Here is a 27,966-nt window from a genome sequence, read left to right on the forward strand (position 1 = left end):
TGTAAGCTTTGTTGGCGCTAGGTCTATACATGCATCATTATTTGCCATGTGTGAGATATTAACATTGTCATCATTTTATCGCAGAAACGTAGCATGAAGTTTCGTGATGACCGGGTCAAGCGCATGCTGGACTTGCTGAGCTCCATAAGGACAGTGAAGATGTATGCCTGGGAAAACAGCCACGCGGACTTGATCGGTCGCCTCCGTGATACAGAACTAAAGGACGTGCTGAAAGTCAATCTCATCAACGGAACTGTCGATGCAATCTACAGTGCAATGAGCTCCTTGGTAAGTTCATAATAATGCACTAAATACAAATTCAGCACATACGTGTTACGACAATACCAAATGGTGTTCCTTCATTTATAGCTAACGATTAGACCTGTTAGCCAAGCTAGCCGTGGCACTCGCCTGATTTTGCAGGAAGTATGGACATTAATGTTCTATGTCATCATCATCATCAGCCTAACTTTGTCCACTGCAGCATAAAGACTTCTCCCTTGTTGCACTATTAAACACGGTCTTGTGCTTGCTGCTGCCAATTTATACCCGCAAACTTCTTAATCTCGTCGGCCCACCTAACCTTCTGTCTCCCTCTAACCCACTTGCCTTCACTGGAAATCTAGTTAGTTGACCAGTGGTTTTCAATATCCTTAACTTCAGTTTGTTCCGCAATCCATTCTGCTCTCTTCTTGTGTCTTAAGGTTACACCTACCATTTTCTCTTCCATCACTCGCTTCGTCGTCCTCAATTTGTAAATCTCCAGGTTTCTGCTCCGCACCCTCTTTGTAAATCTCCAGGTTTCTGCTCCATAGCTAAGTACCAGCAAGGTGCAGTTGTTATATACGTTCCTCCTGAGCTATAGTGGCAATCTACCTGTGGTGATTTGAGAGTGCTTGCTAAATGTGTTGCACTCCATTCTTATTTTTCTACTTACTTCAATCTCGTGGTTCGGCTCTGCGGTTATTACCTGTCACAAGTAGACAAAGTCTTTTATGACCTTTAGTGCGCTGTTTCCTATCTCGATGCACTGCTCTCTTGCGAGTTGGTGACACATTAGTTTCGTTTTCTGCAGATTGATTTTAAGACCAACCTTTCTTCCCTCCTTGTCAAACTACGTAATCATTGCTTGCAATTCTTCCCCAAAGTTAGTCAGCAATGCAATGTCATCGGCGAAGCGCAGGCTACTAAGGTACTCCCCATTACCTCTTATCCTTAACTGTTCTCACTCTAGGCTCCTGAAAACTTTCTGTAAGCAAACAGTAAACATCATTGGGGAAATTCTATCCCCCTGCCTTACACCCTTCTTGATTGGTATTCTGTTGCTTTCTTTATGAAGCACTACGGTGGCAGTTGATCCTCTGTATGATTTCTTCCAGGATGTTTATATATGCTTCGTCGGCGCCCTGATTCCGCAGTGTCTCCATGACCACTGATATATTTACTAAATCAAACGCAATCTCGTAATATATAAAGACTATGCGTAGTGATTGGGTATATTCTGAGCATTTCTCTATTACCTGATTTATAGTATAGATGTGGCGATTTTTGAAGAGCCTGTTCGAAATTCTGATTGTTCCTTTGGTTGATAGAATTGTAATGTTGTATAAAATCTGTAAGCAATTACCTTTGTAAATAGCTTGTATACTATTGAGATCAAGCGGATCAGCCTGTTTTTCAACAACTCCTTGTCATCTTCTTTCTTGTGGATTAAGATTATATTAGCATTTTCCCTAGATTCTGGTGTGCATCCAGTATGCAGGCACCTTGTAAACAGGTTGGCTGCTTTTTCTAGCACAATCTGTCCACCATCTTTCAGTAGATCTGATGTTACCTGACCTTCAGCAGCAGCTATGCCTCTTTGCATGGTCTCCAGGGGTTTTTGACTTCTATAATTTCTGGTGGGGCGTCATTTTGGTTATTGCTAGTTCTATTAAAGTCGTGGTTGTCCTGGGTACTGTACAAATCTTGGTAACACACTTCCATTATTTCAACAATCTTATTCATAATGGTTGTTATATTGGCTCTCTTGGCCGTTAGTGCATACATCCAGTTTTTGCCTATTCCAAGTTTCCTCTTCTTTCCTTTGGCGCTTCTTTCGTTCTTCAGAAAGTGTTCAATTCTCTCCATGTTTTACTCTCTCACATCGGATACCTCACCCTTATTAATCAACTTTGAAAAGTCTACCTACTCTACTTTGTCTCTTTTACTTAAGGCTTTTATGCTTGGACGCTTCTTAATGAGATTCTTAGTTTCTTGAGACAGCTGGCCACTGCCCTATCTAACTGCCCTGTCTGACGAGTATAATTATGGAGTGTGCTGTGGAAGTTGGAGGGACGGTAGTTATAATGTTCAATGTACTTATAAGATATAGAACAGACTCCTCAGTCATCAACGCACTGACAACGACGCTGCAATGAAATCTTCAAAACACACTGCCATCTAAATGAAGCCCTGAAGAAGACTTTGCCGCTGGAAGACCTGACAGCGTCCCGCAGCAGCAGTGCAACACCTTCACGTCTGGCAGTGCTGCATGCATCACAGGCTCTTGCGCAGACTTGTAATACGTAGGCAAACTTCCTCACAGGAGCCCATCGAGCAAATCGGGTGTGACACTGTCCCAATGGCGCATCTCAAGCAGCAAAGAAGTGCACACATTGTAGAACATGTCGAATGGTGTCATTAAGCAGGCAGTATGCTGAGTGTATCGCCCACTCACCTATTAACGCAACCACTTTATGCATAAGCACGTCGCCAGAACTTATCTTTTATTGCGGACAACCACTGAAGAAGTGAGCGTTTGGCGCGTTATGCGAACCTGCGCCAGTACTTTACAAATAAACGAAATACGTATAACATATTTGTATTGCGTTTACAATTTCAATATACATGTGCCTATAACTGAATTATGTTTTCTGCTTATTACTTCTTGAGTCAACAATGAGAAGAGAGAACAACTGGGTGATTTTGTAGTGTATGATCCCCTGTAAAAGGCTTAGAACAGACGACAGATGAAAAAAGAGACAAGTGGGCAGGGCGCCGGTTCTAATAAGCTTTACTCTAAAGAATTAGGAGACGTACTTACGCAGTCAGCGTTGTCACGTTTTTTAGTTGCACAATAATTTCAGATATTGCAACTTTTTCTGCGATAAAGAACACGTGGTCACAACCACGCAAAGGTTACTTTCTTCAATAGCTTTTGTTGGCTTTGGGAACCAACAAAGTTACAACCTAGCATCAGCTATTGAAAACCAGCACCAACGGAGCAGCAGCCCAGAACCCACCTCATCTAGTGAAGGCCTAGAAAGAAGCTAAAAGTAACCATATTAGTTTCTATACACGTCATGTTCTGATGTTCCGAGCCTTGCATGTCTTAGCACAAGCTGCTTAGATTCCACTCAACTATTATCAGTGAAAGAGGCTTTTTGCAAGAGTAGGTCAACGAGTATCTTCTAAAGCAATCTATACGTCTTTCTAAGAAAGATGGAATTGCGGCGCAGAAGGTAACAGGGATTGCGAAACAGGTTTTCTGCAGACAGTCATGCGCAAGGTAGCCCATATGTTATTACAGAGCATGAAATATGCTCAGCAACCCCAAGACACACATCTAAACCCGTAGTCATCTCTTACATACATAAAATATTCTAGAGTTTAAAGAATGTGGCTCATCGCATAGTTGTGAAAGTGAATTTCTTGGCTCTGAATAAACCTAGTAATGCATGTGTCAAAATACACTGGACAATAGCAGCCAAATCGGAGTGCCTAGAAAACAAAAAAAAATTCCCAGGGCAACCATAGCTCACCTTTCGTTCAATGTTTAACAGGAGTTGTCTACCTGATTCCGCTGTCGTGCGACCATGTATACGTGAGCCAGACCAGCCATTGTTTAAATCAGAAGGGGCAATTGGGCAAGTTGGTGCCCTTCCATCTTAAACGAATATTAGCGCGACGAAAACAGGAACGGTGAAGAGAAGACAAACTACAGCGCTGACTCACAACTAAAGTTTATCCCTAAAAAAAGTGGAATACATGACATCTGAAAAAACTAAGCAAAACAAGAAAAGAACCACCGCACAAGCTGAAAGTGACAAAACTATAAATCGCTATGTGGCAATGAAACGTGCAAGCTATCTGTGAGATGTAAAACTTCTGCACCTGATTGTGTTATAGAAGGCTTGCTCATGCAATTATCACGTTCCAGTGACAAATGAAAAGCTTCCTCGATCTCACAGGACCGTTGCTTTCTGCGGCAACTCAGAATTTCAATCTTATAAAAATAAGAATTACACCCATTTCTTCAATGAATGGCCAAATGAGGACCTGAGCCATTTTTTAAAATGTTTCGCATGCTCCTGGACACTTATATTCACGCATAAACTAGATTGCCTATTGTTAACGTTGTTGCAAAAACATGGTACCTTGTATACTGCATTTGTAGTTTGCCTTTTCTTTCGTCTTGTCGCACAATAAAACATAAGAGTAAATTGATTGTGTGTCGAACCAATGCAGAGTACATGTTCTTGCAACAAGGTTAACATTGGAAAAACTAGTCAATGCGTGAACGTAAGAGTCCAGGAGCATGCGCGTAATGTAGAAAGTGGCACAGGTTCTCATTTGGCCATTCATTGTCACAGAAATGGGTGTAATTCTTATTTTGATAAGACTGTAGTTTTGCGTTGCCACAGAGACCAACGGTGCCGAGAAATCATGGAAACATTTTATACGTGATGCAAGGTGATAACTTTATCAGCCAGCCTTCCATAGCACTGTCATGCAGAGAAGTTTCATATCTGATTGATAGCTTGCACGTTTCATTAGCCACATAGCGATATATAGAGTTTTGTCACTGTGAGCTTGCGCGATGGTTATTTTCTTGTCAATTCCTTGCTTTTTTGAGAAGTCATACTTATTTATTTATTTATTTATTTATTTATTTAGAGAATACTGTGGACAAAAATTCCAAGCAGGGTAAGCATACATGGAACACACTAACTAACAGAATGAAACAAGGTTGCAAAGCGTGTTTTACACAATTTCTTTGCATAAAAGACAGAGGGGTTATGACTTTAAATAAAGTAACAATTGAACAACACGGTTATAATAAAGTTCTAAGGAAGTCATGGAAGAATAGTATTTACACAAATGGTCAAGAGCTTTGAGGAAATGCGTCGGTTAGATTATTCCAATCATCTTTTGGTCGTGAGAAGGAGTACCGAAAAGTATCAGTTCTTGCGGACATTGGCGTTAGGGAATGAGGATACTGGAACCGAGTGGGTCTGCTCAACAAGGGGGAAACGTTTGCTGCGGTGCCTAAGGATAGCATGTCTTTTACTATGTCTGAAATAAACTGTAGCCGACTTTTTTTTCTTCGAATTTGTAGTAGTTCTATACCATTTTCCGTAATTAATGCAGTGGGGGAGTCGGTTGACAAAATTTTACATATATGAATCGTACTGCTTTTCTTTGAATTCTTTCCAGGTTTTGAATGTTAATTTTTGTGTGGGGATCCCAGACTATGGAAAAGTCCTCAAGTTTAGGCCTAATTAAGGAAAATTAGGAGGGGACTTTAACACTAAGTAGAGCAGTCTTGAGTTTCAGGCGGAAAAGGCATAATTTACGGATAGCGGCAGAGCAGATGCTATTTATGTGCAAATTCAAGGATAAGGTACTTCTTAACCTGGAGCCTAGGTATTTATAGAAGGCTACTTTAAGTAAAGGTGTTTCAGCTAAATTGTATGTGTAGTGTAATGGGACTTTTTTCGCATTAGGGGGAGATACACGCAATTGTTTGCATTAAGAAGCATTCCCCGTTGTTCACACCATTTTGATACATTGCCTAAGTTAGTATTAGGGTCACATTAGTCAATAATGCAGGTTACATCTCTAAACAAAACACAATCGTCAGCAAAAAGACGAATTTGTACCCGACTGCTCATTACATCGACAATGTCATTAATGTTGACCAGAAACAGAAGTGGGCCTAGTACGCTCCCCTGCGGAACGCCAAAAGTCACCGAAAGGCAGCCCAATTGTCTTTATTCTACCTGAACATATTGGTTGCGAATGAGTAGATTAGCTGAGATCCAGGAGATAAATAATTCTGGTATGCCTTTTAACCGAAGCTTTATAATTTTATCGTGTGGAACTTTGTCGAATGCTTTGCTGTAGTCTAAGAATTTTACATCAATTTGGCCATCAGCATCAAGACAAGCTGCAAAGGTATGAACGATTGTAACCAATTGCATTGTAGTCGAAAATTCTTTTCGAAACCCTTGTTGATGATTTGTTAAAACTGAGCGTTCTTCTAAGAATTCATTTATTTATGAATTATGTGTTCGGTAAGCTTACAGCATGATGATGTTAAGGAGATCGGTCAATATTTTTGTAGTACTAGATGATCACCTTTCTTGAATATAGGAACAATTTGTGCCGACTTCCAGTCATCTGGCATTTCCGCTTACAACACAGAGACGCGGAAATTGACGACTAAGTATTTTGCAACAGACTCTGGAAAGCGACGCAGAAATATGTCAGGGATATTGTCGGGACCGCAAGAAGTTTTAGTTTTTGAGTTCAACAACATAGCAACGACACCAGAATAAGAAATAAAGTTTACGTTTGTAGCAATATCCGCATTTATGACAGGTGGGGAAGCACTAGGAGTAGAAAATACACCATGAAAATACTCATTGAGGTGTTGAGCAATGGCAGCCTGATCAGATACCAATTGAACCACTGACAAAAACCTGTAATATGGGTTTCCTTTTTTCGCTAATATAGTTCCAGAACTTCTTTGGATCATTCTTTATGAAGTTTGCGAGTGACGTATTGAAGCAGCATTCCTTCGAGGTATGTACGGCATGTGCTAGCTTATCTAGAGCATCAGCTATAATTTTGGGGTCAGCATGCTTCTTCTTTAATTTTTTTAACTTTACGCTTGAGATGAATGATGCTTCTCGTCATTCAGGGCGTATGTTTATGCACCTTTTAACGTTTAGACGGTATAAATTTTTCGATAGAGTAGAAGCATATGCGTTTAAATTTGTCCCACAATCTACAAACATCGGTAGTTACAAAATCTATCGGACAGGTTTCTAGGTGCTCGATAATGCAAGCATCAGTGGCACGTGTATTGTCTTTCACACAATGAAACGACGAGTTGGCAGTTTCCGAAAGAGGTTCCAGAGGAATAGAAACTGACACAAGGTAGTAATCAGACAGCCCTTGACCAATTACTATGGTATCTGTTGTGATATCACGGGTAATTAATGCCAGATCTAAGATATACCTAGCAAATCCCTGATAATGCGTTGGTTCATGAACCAACTGTACCAAATTATGTGCGAGCATGATGTCAAACACTGTATTTTCATTGCTGATATTGACTGTAAAGGTTTGAAAACGTTCCCAATCTACTCCTAGGAGATTGACATCGCCAATCAAAATAACTTTGTTGCCATGGTATTTAGACTTGTGTTCCTTAAGTTTTAATAGATATTCAAGAGTGGAGTCCAGCGGTCTATATAATGCACATACAATAAATGAGTGGCCCCACAAAGTTACTTCAATACAGATACATTAAAGTTCCGGTACATCATCCAACAAGACAAAATTAAATTTTTGTTGGATCAGGACGGCCACACCACCTCCCTTTGATTGCCTTTCCTTACGAAAAGCCGTATAGGAACGTGGAAAAATGTCGGCATCATTCACCTGTTCATGTAACCAAGTCTCAGTTATAACAGTAATGTGAGGATCGTATTGCAGTAATAAGATTTCGAGAGGCTTAGTTTTATTCATAACACGGCGGGCATTCAAATTAGGTAGACGCTATTCCACCTATTTCGCTTATTCCGTTTATTTCGCTTATATTCCGCTCATCATTAGGAATAAACTTAAGTTGCGAGTCAGCGCTGTAGTTTGTATTTTTTCCCGTCCCTGTTTTCTTCGCGCTAATATTCGCTTGAAATAATTGTTTTATTATTCAAGGACACCGCTAGGGGGCCACGGAGTGCGGACGTGTTGCGCATCGGCTCCGCAACTTTCCTATGTTTTTGGTGGATTGTCGAATTTATCGTGCAAAACGCTTCTCACCATCGATCGGCGGCAGTTTCAAGGACTTCCCTGACACCAAGTTTTGCCAGGTGGGACCACTTTTTAACCACTTATTGGCGCCTTTTATTCCACCACGAAAGCAAGAACGCCAAGTCCAGCGTCTCTGCGCACGACACCATAGGCCGGCCGCTGCGGCGGTGGGGCCTGCAAGCCTAACGTGTCGCCGGACCTCCTCGGAGCTCCCGATCCCCGACGGCAGCGTACAAGGCCTTTGCCAGGGCTAAATGGATGTCGTAGAGGTAGAAGGAGAGGACATTCGGCCGGAAGATTTCGGCGAGGGAGCAGGATGGTGCAGCGTAAAGAGAAAGAAACAGGCCGACGGCGCGTCCGAGTCAGCGCAAGACCAGAAGACGGAGACGCAGCAACAGGCGGCTGCCGCGGAGACTACAGGGATTGCCCTGGATACTGCCACAGCGGCGCAGAATAAAAAGAAGTGTGCTCGTTACTTGCAGCACCTCGCTAAGGCGAGCCGAATGCCAGAGCTACCGCCCGATGACTACAGGATCATTGTGCGCCCCCGCGGCGGATTCAACGGGGCTGAATACAAGATAGATCGCATTTACTGCTGCCTTCGTAACGCGGCAGGTATCGGTAGAGAAGCGGCTAGAGAGGACAGCATCTGCCTCAACGTTAAACAGAACGTCGTGGTGCTCAGCACTCCGTCCGCGGACAGAGCCAAACGATACGGAGCCATCAGCAAGCTTTGCATCGGGAACCGAGAGTTCGAGGCGAACGCCTATCAGGCCGCCCCGGAGAACACTTCCAAGGGCCTGATTAGGAACATTTTCAAAGACGATAGCCCGGAGGACATCGTTAACAACCTAGTGACGCAGCGCAACCCCGGCGTGCTGCATGCCAAGCGAATGGGCACCACGGACAACAACATCGTATTGTTCGACGGTTTCCATGTTCCCAGACACGTATACTATGGACCTATGCTTGTGAGATGTTCCCTATACAGAAAGCACATCGACGTGTGCTACGCGTGCGGGAGGCTGGGCCATCGCTCCGACGTGTGTCCCAACCCTGCCGACAAGATTTGCCGTGGCTGCGGAAGCAGTAACCCACCGTCTGACCATCGCTGCGAGCCGCGGTGTCAACTGTGTGGCAAGGATCATCTCACGGGTGACCGCGTCTGCAAGGCGAGATACAAGACTCCTTACATAGTCAAGCGTCGCCGCCTAGAGCGAAAGCGGCGTGAAGAAGAGCAAGCGGCCGCAGCGTCCGACAGCATCTACAACAGCGGCATTAGCACCGAAGGCAACGGAGGTTACTACAATCATTATCCGGCGTTTGACAGTCATTCATCCAACGCCACCCGAAGAGGACGCTCGACAAGCCGAGACGCAAGAGGCGGCGGCGGTAAATCTCGGTCCCGCTCTCGCAGCCGGACACCAAAACCGAGAAGCATGTCGAAGACGCGCGGTGGCGCTGTTCCGGGCGCCGCAGCTGTCAACCAAGGCACCCAACAAAGTCAGCAGCATCAGACGTGGCGGCAGCCGCAACAACAAGGACCCATGGGCACACGGCAGCAGGTGAGATGGGCGGATGTAGCCGCCTTTCGCGCCGGCGGCGTTGTTTCGGCGGGACGTCCTGGCGGTCCCGCCGTCGGTGGCGGCGGTGGGAGCGAGCTTAAGCTAGCGGTAGAGCGAGCGCTAGAACAACGCCTAGGACCATTACAATCGATAATTTCAGAGCTGAAACGCGAGAACGCCGCCCTTAGAGCGGAAAATTCCAAATTGAAAGGAGAGGCTCCACGAATGCAACAACCGCAGCAACAGTCGACGGCGCCGCCACCACCGACGCCTCGGTCTTCGACTCCGTCGAGACCCGAGGCGGCGGGGATGGACACGGATGACGAGAGCAGTTCGGGAGAGGGGGCAGGCGGACGCGAAGACCGCCCGTGTATCGCGAAAAGGATAGCACTAGATCCTGCCAGGCACGAATCCACACAGCGATTTGGCCGTTATGATAAGCTACAGAAACAAATCGATACTATCGAGACCAGCCTCGATGAACGTTTTGCTAAACAGGTGGCACAGATGAATGACATGTTCAATAGTGCGATAGCTAAGCTCTCTGAACAAATGACACAAATGCTCACTGCGCACACGGCGCGCATAGAAAACATTGAAGCGCGACTCCCAACATCTGCGGGCAGACCAATTAGAACGGTGAGTAAGCCCTACGCTAGACAGCAACAGAGTCGACAGCAGCAGAACGCGCTGCCAGACGCCGAGCCGCAAATTCAGCCGCACCCCAGTCGCCTCGACGGCGATGGGCTAAATTAAACACAAGCATCACCATGGCTAGACACGCGCACACTCACACTAACACTCACAAACAACAGTACACGATCTGGCAGTGGAACTGCCGGGGATATAGGAGGAAGCGGCGACATCTCGAGCAATTTATTCGAAGCCGTGAGACGAAACCGGACATTATCCTTTTGCAGGAAACAAATTATCCGGCAAAACTAGCTGGTTACAAAGCCATAGATGCGGCCGCGGCGGAAAACAGGCGGAAAGAAAAACGTGCTACACGGCGCTCGGCGCGTGGTGGGGCGCCGGGGGCGGCCGCGGGTCGCCGAGTGCGGGGCGATCCGCTCTCGTCGTCGGCGCGACCGCGGTCGCTGCCGTCGCCCCCGCCGCGTCCGGCGCCGGTCGCCGCCGTGCTAGTTAGACGTAACATCACGGTGGCGCAGCGCGAACTTGAGTGCGTAGGGATACCGCATGTTTTTGTAGAATTAATTCCTAAGCGCGGCCGAGGCCTGTTTGTACTTAACGTCTACAGTAAACCCACGCTACAGCACCGATTTGGGGAGATGCTCCGGAGAGCAAGCACAGCCGCCAACGGCGCACCTCTGCTAGTTGCGGGTGATTTTAATGCGCCCCATGGGGCCTGGGAATACACGCGTGAAACGCTCAAGGGCAAACACCTTTGGGAAGACTCGCAAGACCAACGGCTTGAACTGATCGCAAACCCCGCCGATCTGACGCGCCGGGGTAACAGCGTGAGCGCAGACACGCTACCGGACCTCGCGTTCGTGTCGAATGTCACAGCGGCGTCTTGGCAAAACACGCAGGAGGACTTAGGGAGTGACCACTCTCTGATAGAGATTACGGTAGACACGGGCCCGAGCGTTCGTAGAACATACTCTGAAAGCACAGGCCGTAAACTCAAATTAGTGCAGTGGGACGCGTTCCGCAAAAAGAGAGCAGAAGGCGGGCGGGGCGACGAGCCGATCATGGATATAGACGAGTGGACCGCGACGCTCAATCGGGACGTAGACGCGGTAACGTGCCACATTCCGCCCGAAGCGAAGCTCGAAGTAATCGACAGCAGGCTCCTACACATGTGGGAAGCAAAGCACGCCCTACTCGAGAGGTGGAAACGCCAAAGACATAACCGGGCGTTGAGGAAACGCATAGCACGGTTAGACAGAGAAATTGAGGGACATGCGTTCCAAGTCTGTAGGTCACAATGGGAAGACCTGTGCAACGGCCTCGAGCGACAGATGCGTGGGGCGAATGCTTGGCGCCATTTCCGGCACCTATTGGATCCGGAAGATACTCGTGCCGCTCAAGGCCATAAAACTCGGAGACTTGTGAACGATCATAAAGGCGATGACCTGCTCGGTGCAATACGTGACCGTTACTTTAAGTCGGCAGAGAGCGTCCAACACCCAGATTATGACGGCGTTGCTAATGAGCAACTAGACGCCGAATTTAGCGAAGCGGAAATTCGGGCAGTCCTTTTTGCACTAAACACCCAATCGGCGCCCGGCCTGGACCGGGTTTCGAACAAGGCTCTCCGCAACTTAGATGACGAGTCAATCTCCCGATTTGTGACTTATATCAACGAGTGCTGGAAACGCGGTTCCCTTCCTGAAGCGTGGAAAAGAGCTCGAGTTATCATGATTCCTAAACCGGGCAAGCAGGTTGCGCTTGATAATCTAAGGCCAATTTCGCTCACGTCTTGTGTAGGAAAAGTTCTGGAGCACGCAGTCCTCAAACACGTGACTGACTTTCTCGAAGTCCGCGATGTATTCCCGCACACCATGCTAGGATTCCGCCGCAATCTCTCCGCACAAGACGCGTTGCTTCAGCTGAAGCACCACTTTGTTGATGACATTACCAGCTCAACCAAGGCGATCCTTGGCCTAGATATTAAAAAGGCCCTCGACACCGTTAAACACGAAGCAATTTTAAACAGAGTTCAAACATTAGGACTAGGACAAAAAACATATAATTACATACGTGAATTCCTTGCCGGCAGACGCGTACGCGTCGTCGTTGGAGATGTGGAACTGCAAGAATTTGAGATGGGCTCAAGGGGCACGCCACAAGGCTCCGTAATTTCGCCATTACTCTTTAATTTAGTTCTATTGGGGCTACCGGAGAAATTATTAGGCATACAAGGATTGTATCACAGTATCTACGCGGATGACATCACCCTCTGGGTTCCCGGCGGAGGTTGTGATGGTCACATCGAGCGTACGCTCCAGGCAGGTGTAGACGAAGTTCAGGAGTACTTGCGAGGAACGGGCCTCGAATGCTCGGCAACCAAGTCGGAACTTCTAATCTACAAACCTACAAGTAGAGGTCGCAAAACCCCGCGCGACGAGAAAAGGGAGTGCTACAAAATAAGCGTTCTATTGGCAGATGGCACTCCCATTCCACACGTAGACAAAATTAGAATTCTGGGGTTACACCTGCAGGCAAACGGCCATAATGGTGAGACGGTGCGAAGACTACGTCGTTCGGTAGACGACACGATCCGACTCCTACGTCGTATCACGAACAGACGTACTGGTATGCGCGAACACTGCGCGATCCGTCTAGTGCAGGCGTACGCAATAAGCCGTATAACATACGTTGCCCCCTACCTCAAATTGCTAGGCTCAGAAAAAAACAAGATCGAATGTATAATACGAAAGTCTTTCAAGAGAGCAATTGGAGTTCCACTGAATGCAAGCACTGAAAAGTTACTAGAACTTGGACTGCACAACTCACTCGACGAGTTAATTGAGGCCCATGTCGTTTCGCAAAACGAACGCTTGTCGGGGTCTAAGACGGGTCGACACATCCTCGAGTCACTTGGCATCCGGTACCACACTCAGCAGGGAGAAAAAGCGGATGTTCCTGCCTCGGTTCACGACCGCCTAATTGTTCCGCCGCTTCCTAAGAATATGCACCCGACGCGCCACGTTGGGCGCCGTAACCAGCGAGCTAGTGACCTTCAAAAGAAGTACGGCACTAGCGACGAAGTTGTGTACGTAGATGCCGCGAGATATGGTGACGGGAGACACGCACACGCCGCTGCGGTCGTTGACCGTGCGGGCAAATGCCTCGCGAGCGCCACGGTGACCACTGGACATACGGAGGCGGCCGAAGAAGCCACGATAGCCCTAGCAATCGCCACGGTGCCGAACGCTACGATCGTAATCAGCGACTCGCAAGCAGCAATCCGCGGCTTCGCGCGCGGCCGCGTCTCGCGGGAAGCGGCCCGCATCCTTAAGAGGTGCGGTGATGGTGACTCAGCATCGCGATCGCCACAACAAAATTTAACAGTCTTCCTCCTTTGGATCCCGGCACACACCGATGTCCCGCTTCCGGGCAACGAGGCGGCCCACGCCGCGGCTCGAGGTCTCACTCGCCGAGCCGCGGCACATTCCGTGGCCGCCGCCTCCGCTCCCGAGAACGGGGCTTCTGATCTGCCGGATCGAGACACCTTGACAAACACGCAGCGACAACACAGACCACAATGGTCGTGGGGTGATCGTCTCATCACGTTCCGAGATATTACGCAACACTACAGACTGGAAAGGCGAAAGTTCCCGCCACCGCATGACAAATTAAACAGACACGATGCCGTAAGCTATCGCTTACTACAAACCCACTCTTACCCCAGCCCGGTCGTCTTACGCTACTGCTACCCGCACTTACACATTACCGATCTATGTAAAGCATGCGGGCACAGAGCAACGCTGCGCCACACGCTCTGGGAATGCGCCGATAACAATGGTCGAGAAACGGCCGCCGTTCGCGATGCGCCTATGGCGGCTGCCAATACCAGGCAACAGGAAGCCTCGAGCTCACTCGTTCCCGCCGCCGTCCCGTCTGCGGGTGCCGCGGGGGACCTTCTCCGTCGGCGACGCCGCCGCTGGGAGGCGGCGCTCAGAAGCTCGGAGCTCAACGACCAGCTCTGGGCTGTCCGGCAGGCCGAAGATGCCGCCCGAGTTCAGGGACTCAGCGCCGCCATCTGAGGCCACCAAGACCAAGCTGCCGGCCAAGTTCTAATAAAGTTTCTTCTCTCTCTTATTATTCAAGTACTTCAGATATACAGAGTGGCGGCCTCTATGGACGGCAGATACTTGGCAGAGCATTGCACCAAGTGCAGCTACTCACACTTTATAAAAACTATAGTCAATCTTGGGGACCTTTCACGCAAAAATTTTTGTCTGTCTGACTGTCTGTCTGTCTGTATGACTGGTTGTCTGTATATTTGTCGGTTGGTTCACCCTTAATGGCTTCGGGTACTTGAAATGGCCAACCCATCCGCAGCGCCCCCCAATTTTGCTCAACATTGAGCGTTCATGCTTGTGCAATTGTCATATGAAAAGCAAGTATTGCGCATGCCTGTGGCACCATAGCAACACGTATATATTCTGCATGTGCGTTTTTGCGAGAAAAGGCATACATAAGTAATTTTAAGGACCTTAGCGCTTATCACACTGCGCTGACCATGCAATGCTTGCACGGAACAGGGAGTGTTTCAACGCTCTGCTAAGACAAGACGGTGGCGGCACCTACCCGTCGCCTTGCGTTCTACACCCTACGGCCTTTGAAATAGGCGCGAATACCCTTCTCAAAGCCTTACGCTTTGTTTTCTAAGAAAACTGCCAGATGGCACTCATGTCTCACATATGACTGATGAATGTGGCTCCAGAAGCCTCGGTAGTGATCATGAACGTATCAAGCTAAGTTTTGAAAGAGCAGTGAAAGTACGAGGGAGACTGGATGAGCAACTACAGAAAAATGTTTATTCAGAAAGGCACATAATTGCACATGATTGCTTTCTCAAGAGCTACTAAGCAACTTGAGAAAGCAATCACTGAGGATAATAAAACAGTGTGGACATACACGAATCTAATTAGTCTGTGTGAGCTAGAGCTTGCTAAGGCACGTGACAAGTCACCCCGGAAAAGATGACACAAACCGAAGAATAGGTGGGATGAGGAAGGCAAGAGGGCCTTAGCAAAACGTCAGAAAGCACCTAGAGAACACAGACAAGCTATGCAGTGGGGTGAACTGACAGATGATATTGAAAGATAACGCGAAATCTTTCTAAGCTGTAAAAGAGATTCATTTCTTTCGATCAATGAAAAGAATAAAAAAGGGAGCTCAGTGGCTTACAGAAGTACATAAAAGAGATAAAAAGACAGCTGCGAATATTTGGAACCATCTAAAGTCCCTGAGAAATGAGACGAGCCCAGAGCAGAGGTCTATATCTACAGCTCAAGGTGCTAGGCTAGAAGCGGACGAAGCTTTTAAATATATAAGAAGAAGGGTGAAAGAAAAATTTCAACGAAGAAGTGCTTCAAGCACCACAATTGACAAGGATGCTTCAAAGGGCACAATTGCTTCATTTTCACAACGACAGTGGGAAAAGGCTGAGAAGAGGGTTCCCAGTAGTACATCAACAGGCCCAGAGGGCATTCCAGTTATGCTGATAAAGACATTGGGTCCGAAGTCTAAGCAGACTATGAGAGAGGCAGTCAGCAAAATAATAATCGATGGTGAAGTCCCCGATGGATGGAAACTTAGCAAGGTGAGTATGATCTATAAAGGAAAGAGGGACAAAGCTTACCTAAGCAACTGCCATCCTACAACAGTGACATGAGTGGTCTACAGGCTGGCGATGAAGGTTATAAAGGAAGGACTGCAGGCATAGATAGAGGACGAGGGCGTGCTGGGGAACTGTAGAATGGGTTTTGAGAACAGAGGAAGTTGGAAGACAATCTGCTCTCACTGACGCAGTGCATCGAGATAGCAGAAGAGGAACACAGGCCCCTGTGACTAGCATTTTCGGATATCTAGGGAGCGTACGATAGCGTGGTTTAAGAGCACTTGTGGGGAATATTGGGCACACTAGATGGGGAAGATGGAGTCACTAATCTTTGAAAGGATATCTCTAAAGGTAACAACGCATACTTGGGTTTTAGCAGCGCGAAAAATGCACAAAAGACAAGAAAGGGACGAGACAAGTCTCGTCCCTTTCTTGTCTTTGTGCATTTTTCTTGTGCATCCCTTCTTGTCTCGTCCCTTTCTTGTCTTTTGTGCATTTTTCGCGCTGCTAAAACCCAAGTATGCCATACCAACTAGCCCAGTCAACCGCTCTATTACGTAACAACGCAGTTTTGAAGTGGGAAAAACAGGTATCCAAGTGTGCAGAGGTAAAACGGGAGCTTAGGCAGGGGTGTTCTCTGTCACTCTTATTATTCATGATGTACCTACAAAGATTAGAGGCCAAATTAGAGAAACGTGGATTGGGCTTCAACCTCTCTTTTGTCAAACAAGGAAAACTCATTGAACAGGCACTACCAGCATTGATGTACGCAGATGATGTAGTGCTAATGGCCGACAACAAGGAAGATTTGCAGAGATTGGTGGACAGGTGCGGTAATGAGGGAGATAGGTTGGATTTCAGATTCAGTAAGGAAAATTCAGCAGTCATGATTTTTAATGATAATGAAGGTAGTAAGCTTAAAATACAGGTGGTCACGCTAGAGACAAACACAAGTATAAATACGAGTACAACAGATAAATACAAGTATCCGGGCGTATGGATAAGCAATAGGATCGAGTACCTAAGAGCACACGAAATATACATGACGACTAAAGGTAACAGGAATGAAGAGGTGATGAAAAACAGGGCACTGTATAATTACAATAGATATTATGTTGTGAGAGGAATATCAAAAGGGGCCCTGGATCCAGGTCTTACGTCCGGTAATGTGGTCTTGTGCATGAGATCAGAAGTTCAAGCAAGTATAGAAATTAAGCAACGTGGAATAGATAGGCTTGCCTTCGGAACTCACGGGAATACACCAAATCAGGAAGTACAAGGTGATATGGAATAAACATCATTTGAGGGCCGGGAAGCTAGCAGCAAGATGAGATTTATTTATTTATTTATTTATTCAATACTGCAGACCAAGAAATGGTCCAAGCAGGACAGGTACAAGAAGCAGGATATAAACAAAAACACATGTGATAACAAGAATATATCACGAGAAATGGAATCGAAACACCTACTAACAGAGCGCATAAAAGATAACATGGCAAAATGTTACATTTAATGGATACATAACACAAGTTAACAGTGCATATTTTAGCTCTAAGCAACAGAAAATTGGCTAAGATCAGTTAGACAGTTCCACTCTGATACAGTACGCGGAAAAAAGGAAAACTGAAACGCGTTGGTTTTAGCAAAATACGGGGTTAAAGAATGGGTGTGATGATGACGTGTATGCCTAGTGGACAGAGGAGATACATATGCACGCGGGTCAAGGGCTAACTTATGATTGACAAGAAGATACAGAAGGTTAAGGCGGTTCCTTTTTCGCCGTAATTCAAGTGTTTCAATGTTGTTAGCAGTCATAAGTTCAGTCGGCGAGTCCGTAATTTTAAACTTTGAATAAGCAAACCTAACAGCTTTTCTTTGCACTGCTTCCAGTTTTTTAATGTTAGATTTAGTAAAGGGGTCCCATACAACACAAGAGTATTCTAGTTTTGGTCTTATGTACGTAAAGTAACTAAGTAGTTTTATGTTAGAAGGAGAATTTCTAAGCTTATGTTTTAGGAAACACAGTTTACGGAAGGCAGCAGAACATACGTTGTCTATGTGTAAGTTCCAAGAGAGGTCATTAGTTATTGTTACGCCTAGATATTTGTAGTTGTTAACCTGTTGTAGTGATGATGAGCCGAGATTATAAGTAAAATGAAGAGGTGTTTTTGAACGAGTTACACAAAGATAAACAGTTTTTTGTGCGTTGAGTGCCATACCATTGTCATTACACCAGTTTAGTATGTTATTAAGACTTAAGTTCAAGTTCTGTTGATCATTAGAACAGGTAATTTGACGAAATAGCACACAATCATCCGCGAACAGTCTGATTTGAGTTCCTGGTAGTACTGTGTTTACAATGTCATTTACATAAATTAAAAATAATAGCGGCCCCAGAACACTACCCTGTGGCACGCCTGATGTTACAGGAAGAGAGCTCGAATTGTTCCCATCTACTGAAACAAACTGTGAACGTTCTGTTAAATAGTGTTGGATCCAGGCAATGAATATGTCGGGTAGATTGATGTCCCTGAGTTTTGCAAGCAGTTTGTGATGAATAACTTTATCAAATGCCTTACTAAAATCAAGGAATATGACGTCCATTTGACCATTTTTATCCAGAGTTTCTGCAAATGAATGAACCACTGAGACTAACTGAGTTACGGTTGAATAACCTTTTCTAAAGCCATGCTGAAAATTAGTTAATATAGAGTTTTGTTCGAGGAATTCCACAACGCGCTTGGATATTACATGTTCAAGCATTTTACATATTGGTGATGTTAACGAGATGGGACGGTAGTTCTCTACGAGTAAATGGTTGCCTTTCTTAAACACAGGAACAACACGAGCCCTCTTCCAGTCACTGGGTAGTTTTGCACTCGACAGCGAACATCGAAAGAGCACAGTGACAAAATGAGCAATACTTTCTGCATAACGGCGAAGAAAAACATTAGGGATATTGTCTGGACCACAAGATGATTTAGTGTTCAACTTCAAGATCATTGCAAAAACACCAGAATATGAGATAAAGTCCACTTCATTAGGCTGAAACACTCTTTTCTGAGGCGTATTAAGACTCGCCTTAGCAAACACGCTATGAAAAAAATTGTTAAAATGCTCTGCAATGAGCTTCAGATCTGTAACTGTATTTCCATCGACTAATATATGTGATACCTGCTTCTTACTATCGCTCAGGAAGTTCCAAAACTTCGTAGGATCGTTTTTTAAAAAGTTTGGCAGTGTTGTTTTAAAGTAAAAATCCTTTGACTCGCGCAAAGCACGTGCCAAATTTATTTTAAGTTCATGAATAACAGCTGACTGGGGATTACTCTTTTTCAGCCGTTTTAATTTGCGTTTTAGATGAATGATTTTACGCGTAATCCATGGGGTGTTTTTAGCAATCTTTTTAGATTTGGTTGGTACGAATGAGCTTATACAGTGATGGCACATTCTAGTAAAATGGTTCCATAGGGCGTCAACATCACCCTCATTTTCAATAAAGTCATCATAACAACTTCTCATGTACTGCACAATAGACGCGTCATCGGATCTTGCATAATCCTTGAAGCTTCGAGTGGCTGTGCGTTTGTGACCGACTGAGCTTAATAAAGGAATGGTGACACTTACAAGATGATGGTCAGACAGGCCACTTTCAATTAGAACTGTATATTCATAAAAATCGCGGCTTAGGAACGCTAAGTCCAGTATTGCACTAGACGAACCTTGTTCTCGAGTAGGCTGCCTAACCACTTGAACTAGGTCGTGAGTAAGCATGATGTCAAAGACTATGTTAGCATTCTTGTTCGATTTGCGGCTTGCCTGAAGGAGTTCCCAATCAACATTCGGTAAGTTGAAATCCCCGATAACAAAAATTCTTTTACTGCGAAATTGGGTCATATGTTCTTGCAATTTCAGCAAATATTCAGGAGCAGCGTCTGGTGGTCTGTAACACGCGTATAGCACAAAGCATTGATTCCAAAAAGTTATTTTGATACACAAGCACTCGAGGTCAGTGACATCCGCTAAAACAATCGCTTGTATTGAAGGCTTGACAAGGATAGCAACACCTCCGCCCTTATTCGTCCGGTCCTTACGAAAGACACTGTAACTCGGAGGAAAAACTAAATCATCACTTATTTCATTTCGTAACCAGGTTTCGGTGAATACAGTAATGTGTGGGTCGTATTCGAGTAGTGTGGCCTCAATAGAATCTTTTTTGTTTACAATGCTTCGTGCGTTTATATTTAGGATTCGCAAGTTCTTTTCCTTCGGTTTCGTAGATTTGCGGGTATTCTGATCTACTTGACGAGATAAATGAACGCGTTTAACGGATGTTGAAGGGCCCTCGTGATCACCCCTCACTCTCAATTTTTGTTTTGCTTCTGCGTGTAGCCTCTGGTATTCGGGCGGTTCATGCCCGCATTGCCGTTTTTTCCCAACGGAACTTTATCATTCAAATCATGATCCCAGACGTAAGGCACGTTGTTTATGTACAGTTTATCGAACGCTAGTGAAACCTTCTCTCTTTTGTCACGGTTCTGCTTTGCACTAGCCCACAATTTCCTTCGGATGTCGCGAATTCTTTGGGAAAAATCTTCACCAATGGAATAGTCCGTGCCCTTGAGTTTAAAGCCTTTTTTTAGTATTGCATATTTACTTCTTGAATCTAACAGTTTAAGAATGACAGGTCTGGTCGAGTCATCTCGTTGTTTGCCTAGTCTGTGTATACGCTCGATTTGTACGCTCTCAATTTCAAGAATATCCTGAAAAATGCCTTTATTTACGGCAGTTTCAAGTGCGGTGTTAGTTTCATCTTCTTTTTCTGGAAGTCCATAAACGATCAAGTTAGAGCGTCTGCTATAGTTTTCCATGTCGTCTATTTTTGATTCAAGTACTTTTATAGTGTTTTGCATGCAGTTAATTTGCTCTTGAAACAATGCTACCCTTTGTTCGAGAGCGGAAATTGAATCTAATTTTCTTTCAATATCTCGAAGACGAGATTCCTTGATTTCTTTAATGTCCGAAGCAATTTCCTTAAGCTGTTTAGCAATTTGCGCTGTGTCTGGGCCCGGATTTTCTTCTATGTCGCCTCCAAGCAACAGCAATTTCCTGGCCGAGTAAGTGAGTACATTTAACATATCACACAGCCGGGGGCACGGCAGCATCAAAAGAAAACGGTTATCGGAGCGAAAGCATTTATCATAATGCCCTCTTACCTGCGCAATCAAGACAAGCGGGTTTTGAGTGATCCGCATGTTTTCGATGCCGCCGTGCCCTGTGGCCGTGAAGTAAGCTGGCAGCCCTTTTATAGCCGGCCAGCACAGTGTCGCCGCCTGTGGTGGTGCTGCGCAGCGCTCCACGCGCGGTGACGTAGAGCGATGATTCAGTCGTTCCCACGGCGGCCAGTTGAGATCGTGAAGCACGCACCGAGGCTGTCCATCGAGGTGAAGCATCCCGGTAGCAGCCATGAGCGGTTCCGAGCACCATGACACTGGATCTTGCAGAAGGCTAAGGATCTGCGCAATCAAGACAAGCGGGTTTTGAGTGATCCGCATGTTTTCGATGCCGCCGTGCCCTGTGGCCGTGAAGTAAGCTGGCAGCCCTTTTATAGCCGGCCAGCACAGTGTCGCCGCCTGTGGTGGTGCTGCGCAGCGCTCCACGCGCGGTGACGTAGAGCGATGATTCAGTCGTTCCCACGGCGGCCAGTTGAGATCGTGAAGCACGCACCGAGGCTGTCCATCGAGGTGAAGCATCCCGGTAGCAGCCATGAGCGGTTCCGAGCACCATGACACTGGATCTTGCAGAAGGCTAAGGATCTGCGCAATCAAGACAAGCGGGTTTTGAGTGATCCGCATGTTTTCGATGCCGCCGTGCCCTGAGAAGCGATTGAGAGAAATGGGGGGGAAACGTTGGGCTAGGATGGTATTCAGCCACTTGTACATAAAAAATGTTGTTACAAAATGGAAAAAGCGAACCAGAAAATTTACTGGTAACTACTTAGAAAACAACAAGGGCCGGTTAAGAAGAAGGTGAAGGAAGCTGAGACCGATATGTGGAGAATGGGCATGATTAAAAAGTGCGCGCTAGAGATCTATCGATCTTTTAGGCAGTTTATTGCTAAAAAGGATCTATGATAATACTCGGAGTAGTTCTCTACTGTTTGAGGCCAGGACGGGAGTATTTCAAACCAAGACATTTCGAGCCAAATTCGAAAGAGTAGACACAGTATGCACTGCGTGTGGAGAGGAAGAGGCAACTGCCGAACACTTGATAATGTGCTGTAAAGGGCTTCACCCTAAAGTTCAAATTGATGGCGCAGAGTTCTTAAAAGCAGTTGGGTTTAGTGACAGGGAGGGCGAAATACACTTTAGGCTAGTAAAATTAACTAGAAGGAGGTTATCTGATTGGTAGCTAAAGTCAAGGATCGAGTGAAAATAAACCCTTCACTGCAAAGTACGAATCCTAAACCTCACTATTTAAAGGAAAAAAATCTAGTTTTTTGTACACTAAGTATTGCAGCTTGGTGGTGTTAGCCGCCGCCCGATCTAAAGGGTAGAGCCATATCAATCCATCCATCCATCCATGATGTGACTTGATGCGCTCGTTCGCCTCCCCTGCACGCTCGAGGCAATCTAGCGCAGCGCCTTCAGAATACCACTCACCAATTTTCTTGCGCAGAACATCAAATAAATGTCGTGTTCACTCTCTCCACACGCAAGAGTATCGTCTTTCGATGACATTTGCAGAAACATGCAGATAAAGGGTCAATTTTTGTTCCCGTGACTGTATTATCAAAAGACAGAGAAAGATTTGATTGATATGTGGGGTTTAACGTCCCAAAAATACCATACACTCTAAGCCGAAATTCGGCAAAGTTTGACTAACTGCAGTCGTTAAACCAATGGACGAACGGTTCGTCCAACAGGGACTAAATGTGTGACAATACATGTCTTGCGCAAACGCCCGGCAATGAAGGGACCAACGGGGAGGGCAACTGCGCCGTGATCGCCTCCTGTCGATGCTGCACTGCAATGCTCGGCGTGGTCGGCGATCATGAAAACAAGTTAAATAGGCTATACGCCACTGTGAAAGTGAAGCACTATGAAACGAATAGAAGATGTTATTAGAGGAAAGTAGTACAACACGCTGTCAGGCACACAGCAAGTGCCCTCGCGTTTCCACCATGCTGGCACGGGCGAGCCGAAGCCAAGTGAAAGTCTCCGCAAACACGGGCAATGCCGAGAACTCGCTTTAATGTGCTGAATAAGTTCGAACTACGGTGAACACTGACAATGCTAATAAAGGTAAGCTGTTAATCAGTGGTCGTGTACCCACACGGTGACCACAAGTTCAAAGCGATATATAGGAAAAGTAGGCTTCGTACGTCATCGGTATCAAACGGGCTGCCGGTGTGAGTGCATTGCCGGCACAAGCGAAGGAAACGTCGCGTACAAGTTCACAAAAATAGTAGCTCAGGCAAACTTATGTCTTTTTATCCATGCGACAATCGTTATCAAAAATCCAACGTGTAGGCGATCGCGGATACGACTAATCGTGCGGCCAGCGGTACACAGGTTGTGCCTTACCAGCACGATGAAAAAACCGTGCCTGCGAACGGTCTCGTCGCTGTAAGTATACAGATATCTACATCACTCCAAAAGGCACAGCGAACATGGGGCACTTACCTATTGTTCATTTGTGACTATAAAATAACGACGACGAAAATTTCACGCGAGCCGCATGTTGCGATCGCCGGCGGTCGTTTAGCCGTACTCGTCGTAAGCCTAGCGACGCCGTCGGCAAGCCGACCCGGTATGGCATCGGCGGGGCGGGCGCCTGCGGCTGCTTCGCCGGCTTTCCCGCACAAGCGCCACTGCTATGTTTGCGTTTGCGGACTCGTGCGCCAGCACTGCGAACGCTGGTTCGGCCGACATGATCGAATACCAGCTGATAATTCGTAGTCTCGGGCTGGAAGCATGTTGAATATTAGATGGATCCATATTAAAAGATCGGTGCGCATCGGTGCTACGAATTAGCCGATGTAAATTTTCGCGTTACGGTATCAATGTTTATTGTTTTTTTAAGCCGAGTAAAAGTCGCCCACTGGCACTAGATGGGAGGTCAAAATACCGTGCTATATATACCCGAGAGGCTGTTCTTTGTATTACAGCGCGGGCAGTCAGTGTTTGCGGTGTTTTACTTTGAAATAATAGTGCGTATGTATGTGTGTGTGTGTGTGTGTGTATTGCATGAATAACATACTATGATCTTCAGTGCTGATTAAATTGGAATAAACATAAAATATACTGCACAAACGCAGTGTCGCCATTTTTTTTGCCATTGGTCCAGACGGTTCAACTGTTAGTCCCGCTGGATCATTCTACTGGGGCCAACATTTAAACCAAGTGGAGTAAGTGCTTGGGGTAACAGTTTAGCCTTTGCAGTTACTCCCGCAGTTAGTCCAAAATTGGTTCAAAATCTGTTGCAGCGCATTTAGACCCCTAAAGGACCAATGGCATACCCTACTTTAGTCTTTTTCGACTTAGAGTGTATGGTTATGAGAGACGCCGTAGTCGAGGGCTCAGGAAATTTCGACCACCTGGGGTTCTTTAACGTGCACCCAAATCTGAGCACACGGGCCTACACCATTTCCACCTGCATCGGAAATGTAGCCGCCGCAGCCGGGATTTGAACCCGCAACCTGCGGGTCAGCAGCCGAGTACCTTAGCCACTAGACCACCGCGGCGGGGCAAGAGACAGAGAAAGAAAAACCCGCGAAGTAATCGACTCTCTCGACAATAAAGGATGCGGGGGAAATTGCGTTAGCCACCACTGCATTGCCATTTCAGAAAACGAATACCTATATTTCCTTAGGTCACTTGGTTCTTTTATCCACCACTATTTTTTTGTTTTGTTTTAAATTTTTTTTGGAATCTTTTTCGTTTAGGCACACGCGCCTAGGTGATATTTAATAGCGAAGCATTTTTTTGCGAGCTCCGGATTCATTGACGGCATCTATTCATCAATCTATCTATCTATCTATCTATCTATCTATCTATCTATCTATCTGTCTATCTATCTATCATTCTATCTATCTATCTATCTATCTAATTATCTATCTATCTATCTATCTATCTATCTATCTCTGTCTGTCTGATGATGATGATGAGTAGATTTTAGTGGCGCAAGGGCCAATTGATGGCCAAAGAGCGCCATTTCAATTGACAATCTCTGTCTGTCTGTCTGTCTGTAGATAAATAGATAAATAGGCTCAATATCGCAGAATTTCGCTAACAAATGCTTTGCATTTAACAGACATCTCTGTCTGTCTGTCTGTCTGTTAAATGCAAAGCATTTGTTGGCGAAATTCTGCGATATTGAGCCTATTTATCTATTTATCTATCTATCTATCTATCTATCTATCTATCTATTTATCTATCCATCTATCTATCTATCTATCTATCTATCTAGCCACCTATGGCTTTTAGCTCTCCTGGCCGTTTCGATAATGCTATCAATGCCAAACTTGGCATGGCATAACATGACTGCAGAAGAACATATTTGACTAGTCATAACATGACAATACTGACATGTATGTCATGAATGCCGTGATTTACATTTCACGGTTGTGCATCTTGCAGTGATTTTGTTCACTTGGCATGTTGCCAAACTGGTATGGTAAGACATGATTGCATGGCGAACACAAACTAAAGACCTAATATAAATATCATGACATGCGTGTCAAGTAACAACATCAATACATGCCACGCGCATGACGCGCTCGCGGTCGTTTCGCTAGCGTCACATATACCAAAATTGGTATGACGGTGCGTGAATGGATGACGATGGTATGTGACTGGTGCAAACATGATAATCATGAGATGATTGTCATGTAACAATATGACTACATGCCACGCTCATGCTGTGCTCGCAGCCGTTTCGCAAGGCTTCATTTATAATAAAATTCGGTATTACGAGACGTTAATGGATGACGAAGGTATGATACTGGTGCGAACATGATAAACATGGGATGTGTGTCATGTAACATTCTACGCTCACGATGCACTCGCGGCCGTTTTGCTAGCTGCACGTGTACCAAACTCGGTATTGTGCGATGCGAACGGGCGACACATATAAATGACACACTTGAACATGATAATCACGACATGCATGTCTTGCAACAACATGACTACATGCCTGTGATGTGTGGTGCGCGTTCAAAGTGCGCGCCTTCGAAAAGTGCGCGTCACGGGAAAAAAAAAACAAAAGGAGAAATACCAGAGTGCACGTGCGGTGCTGCTTAAACAAGAATGACGACGTTAAAGAGCGTCAAGCACGAGGATGCGTGGCAGGACGTGAAGTAAACAAAAGGTAAAACATCCAATGGGCAGCGAACACGGAGATTTCAAGGCCCAATGGCTTGACACCACGAAACAGCAGTATCTCCAATGAGAACGAGACAAGTGGGCCAGAGCTGAAGCAGGAGCCTGGGGGGACGAGAGCAAGGGGAATTCGAGGCAGGCAGTGCAAGCGGAAGGTCGTCACCGGACCGGGCGCTGAAGATGGGCCGTTGGGTTCCGGACCCGAGCCTACAGGACTTCCACCGGCCGGGGCCTCCTGCTGTCGGGTTCCCGCTCCAAAGGACCGTGGCCATCCGGTCCTGAACTCCTTTCCAGGGCCTGCGGACTTTGGTTCCGGCAGGCGAGCTACAGCCGTCGGGCTCCGGGCCCGAGCTGTGCGCCCAGCTGCTTGACTAGGTCGACCCTAGTTCCCGGACGCGTCGCCACCAGCCTGCGTTCTCCCGTCTCCGACGTGTCCACGCTCCTCAAGCCGAAACCATCACGATTTGGTAGGGCTTTTCGACGTGTCGCCAGCAGCCAGCGTTCCCTCGTCCTCGTCCAGCCCACGCATTGACGCAGGAGTCACGGCGTTCCGGTTTCTCATCACCGCCGAAAACCAACTTGTGGGTGAGACTGCACCGATACTCTTGCGCTACTCCCATCACTCAGCCCCTTTCGAACGTTAGGTTTAGTTACTGACTTTGAACGTTCTTGTTGGGTGTTTACAGATGTGTTTCGTCATGTCCAGTCAACTGTTTATTAAGTGTTTTGTTTTGTGAGGAATCTTTGCCTTTTTACTTTTCAATTAAACTTTTTGTGTGTTTCTTGGAAACCGAACGGCTTTGTCCTTATTAGAAAAACTCTCTGAGGCTCAGCCCGGGAGAAAAACAAATCAGCAACAAGAACCCCGCATCACAAATTGGCGTCCGTGACAGGACAAAGTCGTTTGTTTTTCCAGTAGATTTTTTGACGCGGTTAACACGATGACGAACACGTGGGAGTTAATTGAGTTGGCGGATAAAATGGGACTGACGGGAGCGGAGTTTAGAGTATGGTACGAGGAGCGGATGGAGAGGGAGCGTGAGCAACGGGCTGCAGAACGAAAGGCGGCGAAGGAAAAGCTTGAATTGGTGCTTAGAGCTAAGAAGGAGGAGCTAGAGCGCGTAACGCGTGAAAATAAAGTGTTGCTAGAGCGTCAGACACGCATACTGAAGCAGCAGCTCCAATTAGAGAGGGTGGACTTCGAGCGGCGACTCGAGCTTGCGATGGCGAAAAGGGGGCAGCTGGCGATGCAGAAGGTCGAGCAAGCGGTGAATGTTTGCTCCGATAGCAGCGTTTGCTGGAGGGAAGTCGATTCCTGCAAGGTTGGCCTCGAGCCTCGCGACAGCCTTACTTCGGAGCGAGAAGCTCAGATAGAGGAAGGCAGAGAGGTGGACAGCCAAGAAGGCAGGAGTCATGAGGAGTTTGTTGAAGCGACGGAAAGCTCCTCTGGCTGGGAACATATTACTTCCGTTAGCTGCTTGGGGACCTCTGAGAGGCCAAGCACCTATGAAGAAGAGCGCCTGGATATGGGCGACCTAGAAGCTGTGGAAAATGTTGTGGAGCAAAGCTTCGATAGCAGGGAACAAAGACGCTCCATTCAGAATGAGGTGTGTATCAG

The 27,966-nt window shown here is 46.2% G+C and overlaps 1 protein-coding gene across 4 annotated transcripts in view; it reads left to right on the forward strand.

The window, feature by feature from the left end:
• The window catches only part of LOC119165924 (ATP-binding cassette sub-family C member 2), a 1,429,043-nt gene that overhangs the window by 587,764 nt on the left and 813,313 nt on the right, over positions 1-27,966 (forward strand). For all 4 annotated transcript variants that reach the window (XM_075882663.1, XM_075882666.1, XM_075882665.1 and 1 more), the window contains one exon: positions 85-288. In XM_075882663.1, coding sequence (XP_075738778.1) covers positions 85-288 — 204 coding nt within the window. The remainder of the gene's footprint in view (positions 1-84; positions 289-27,966) is intronic.

This window comes from Rhipicephalus microplus, unplaced genomic scaffold (assembly GCF_043290135.1).
Source record: "Rhipicephalus microplus isolate Deutch F79 unplaced genomic scaffold, USDA_Rmic scaffold_13, whole genome shotgun sequence".
NCBI lineage: Eukaryota > Metazoa > Arthropoda > Arachnida > Ixodida > Ixodidae > Rhipicephalus > Rhipicephalus microplus.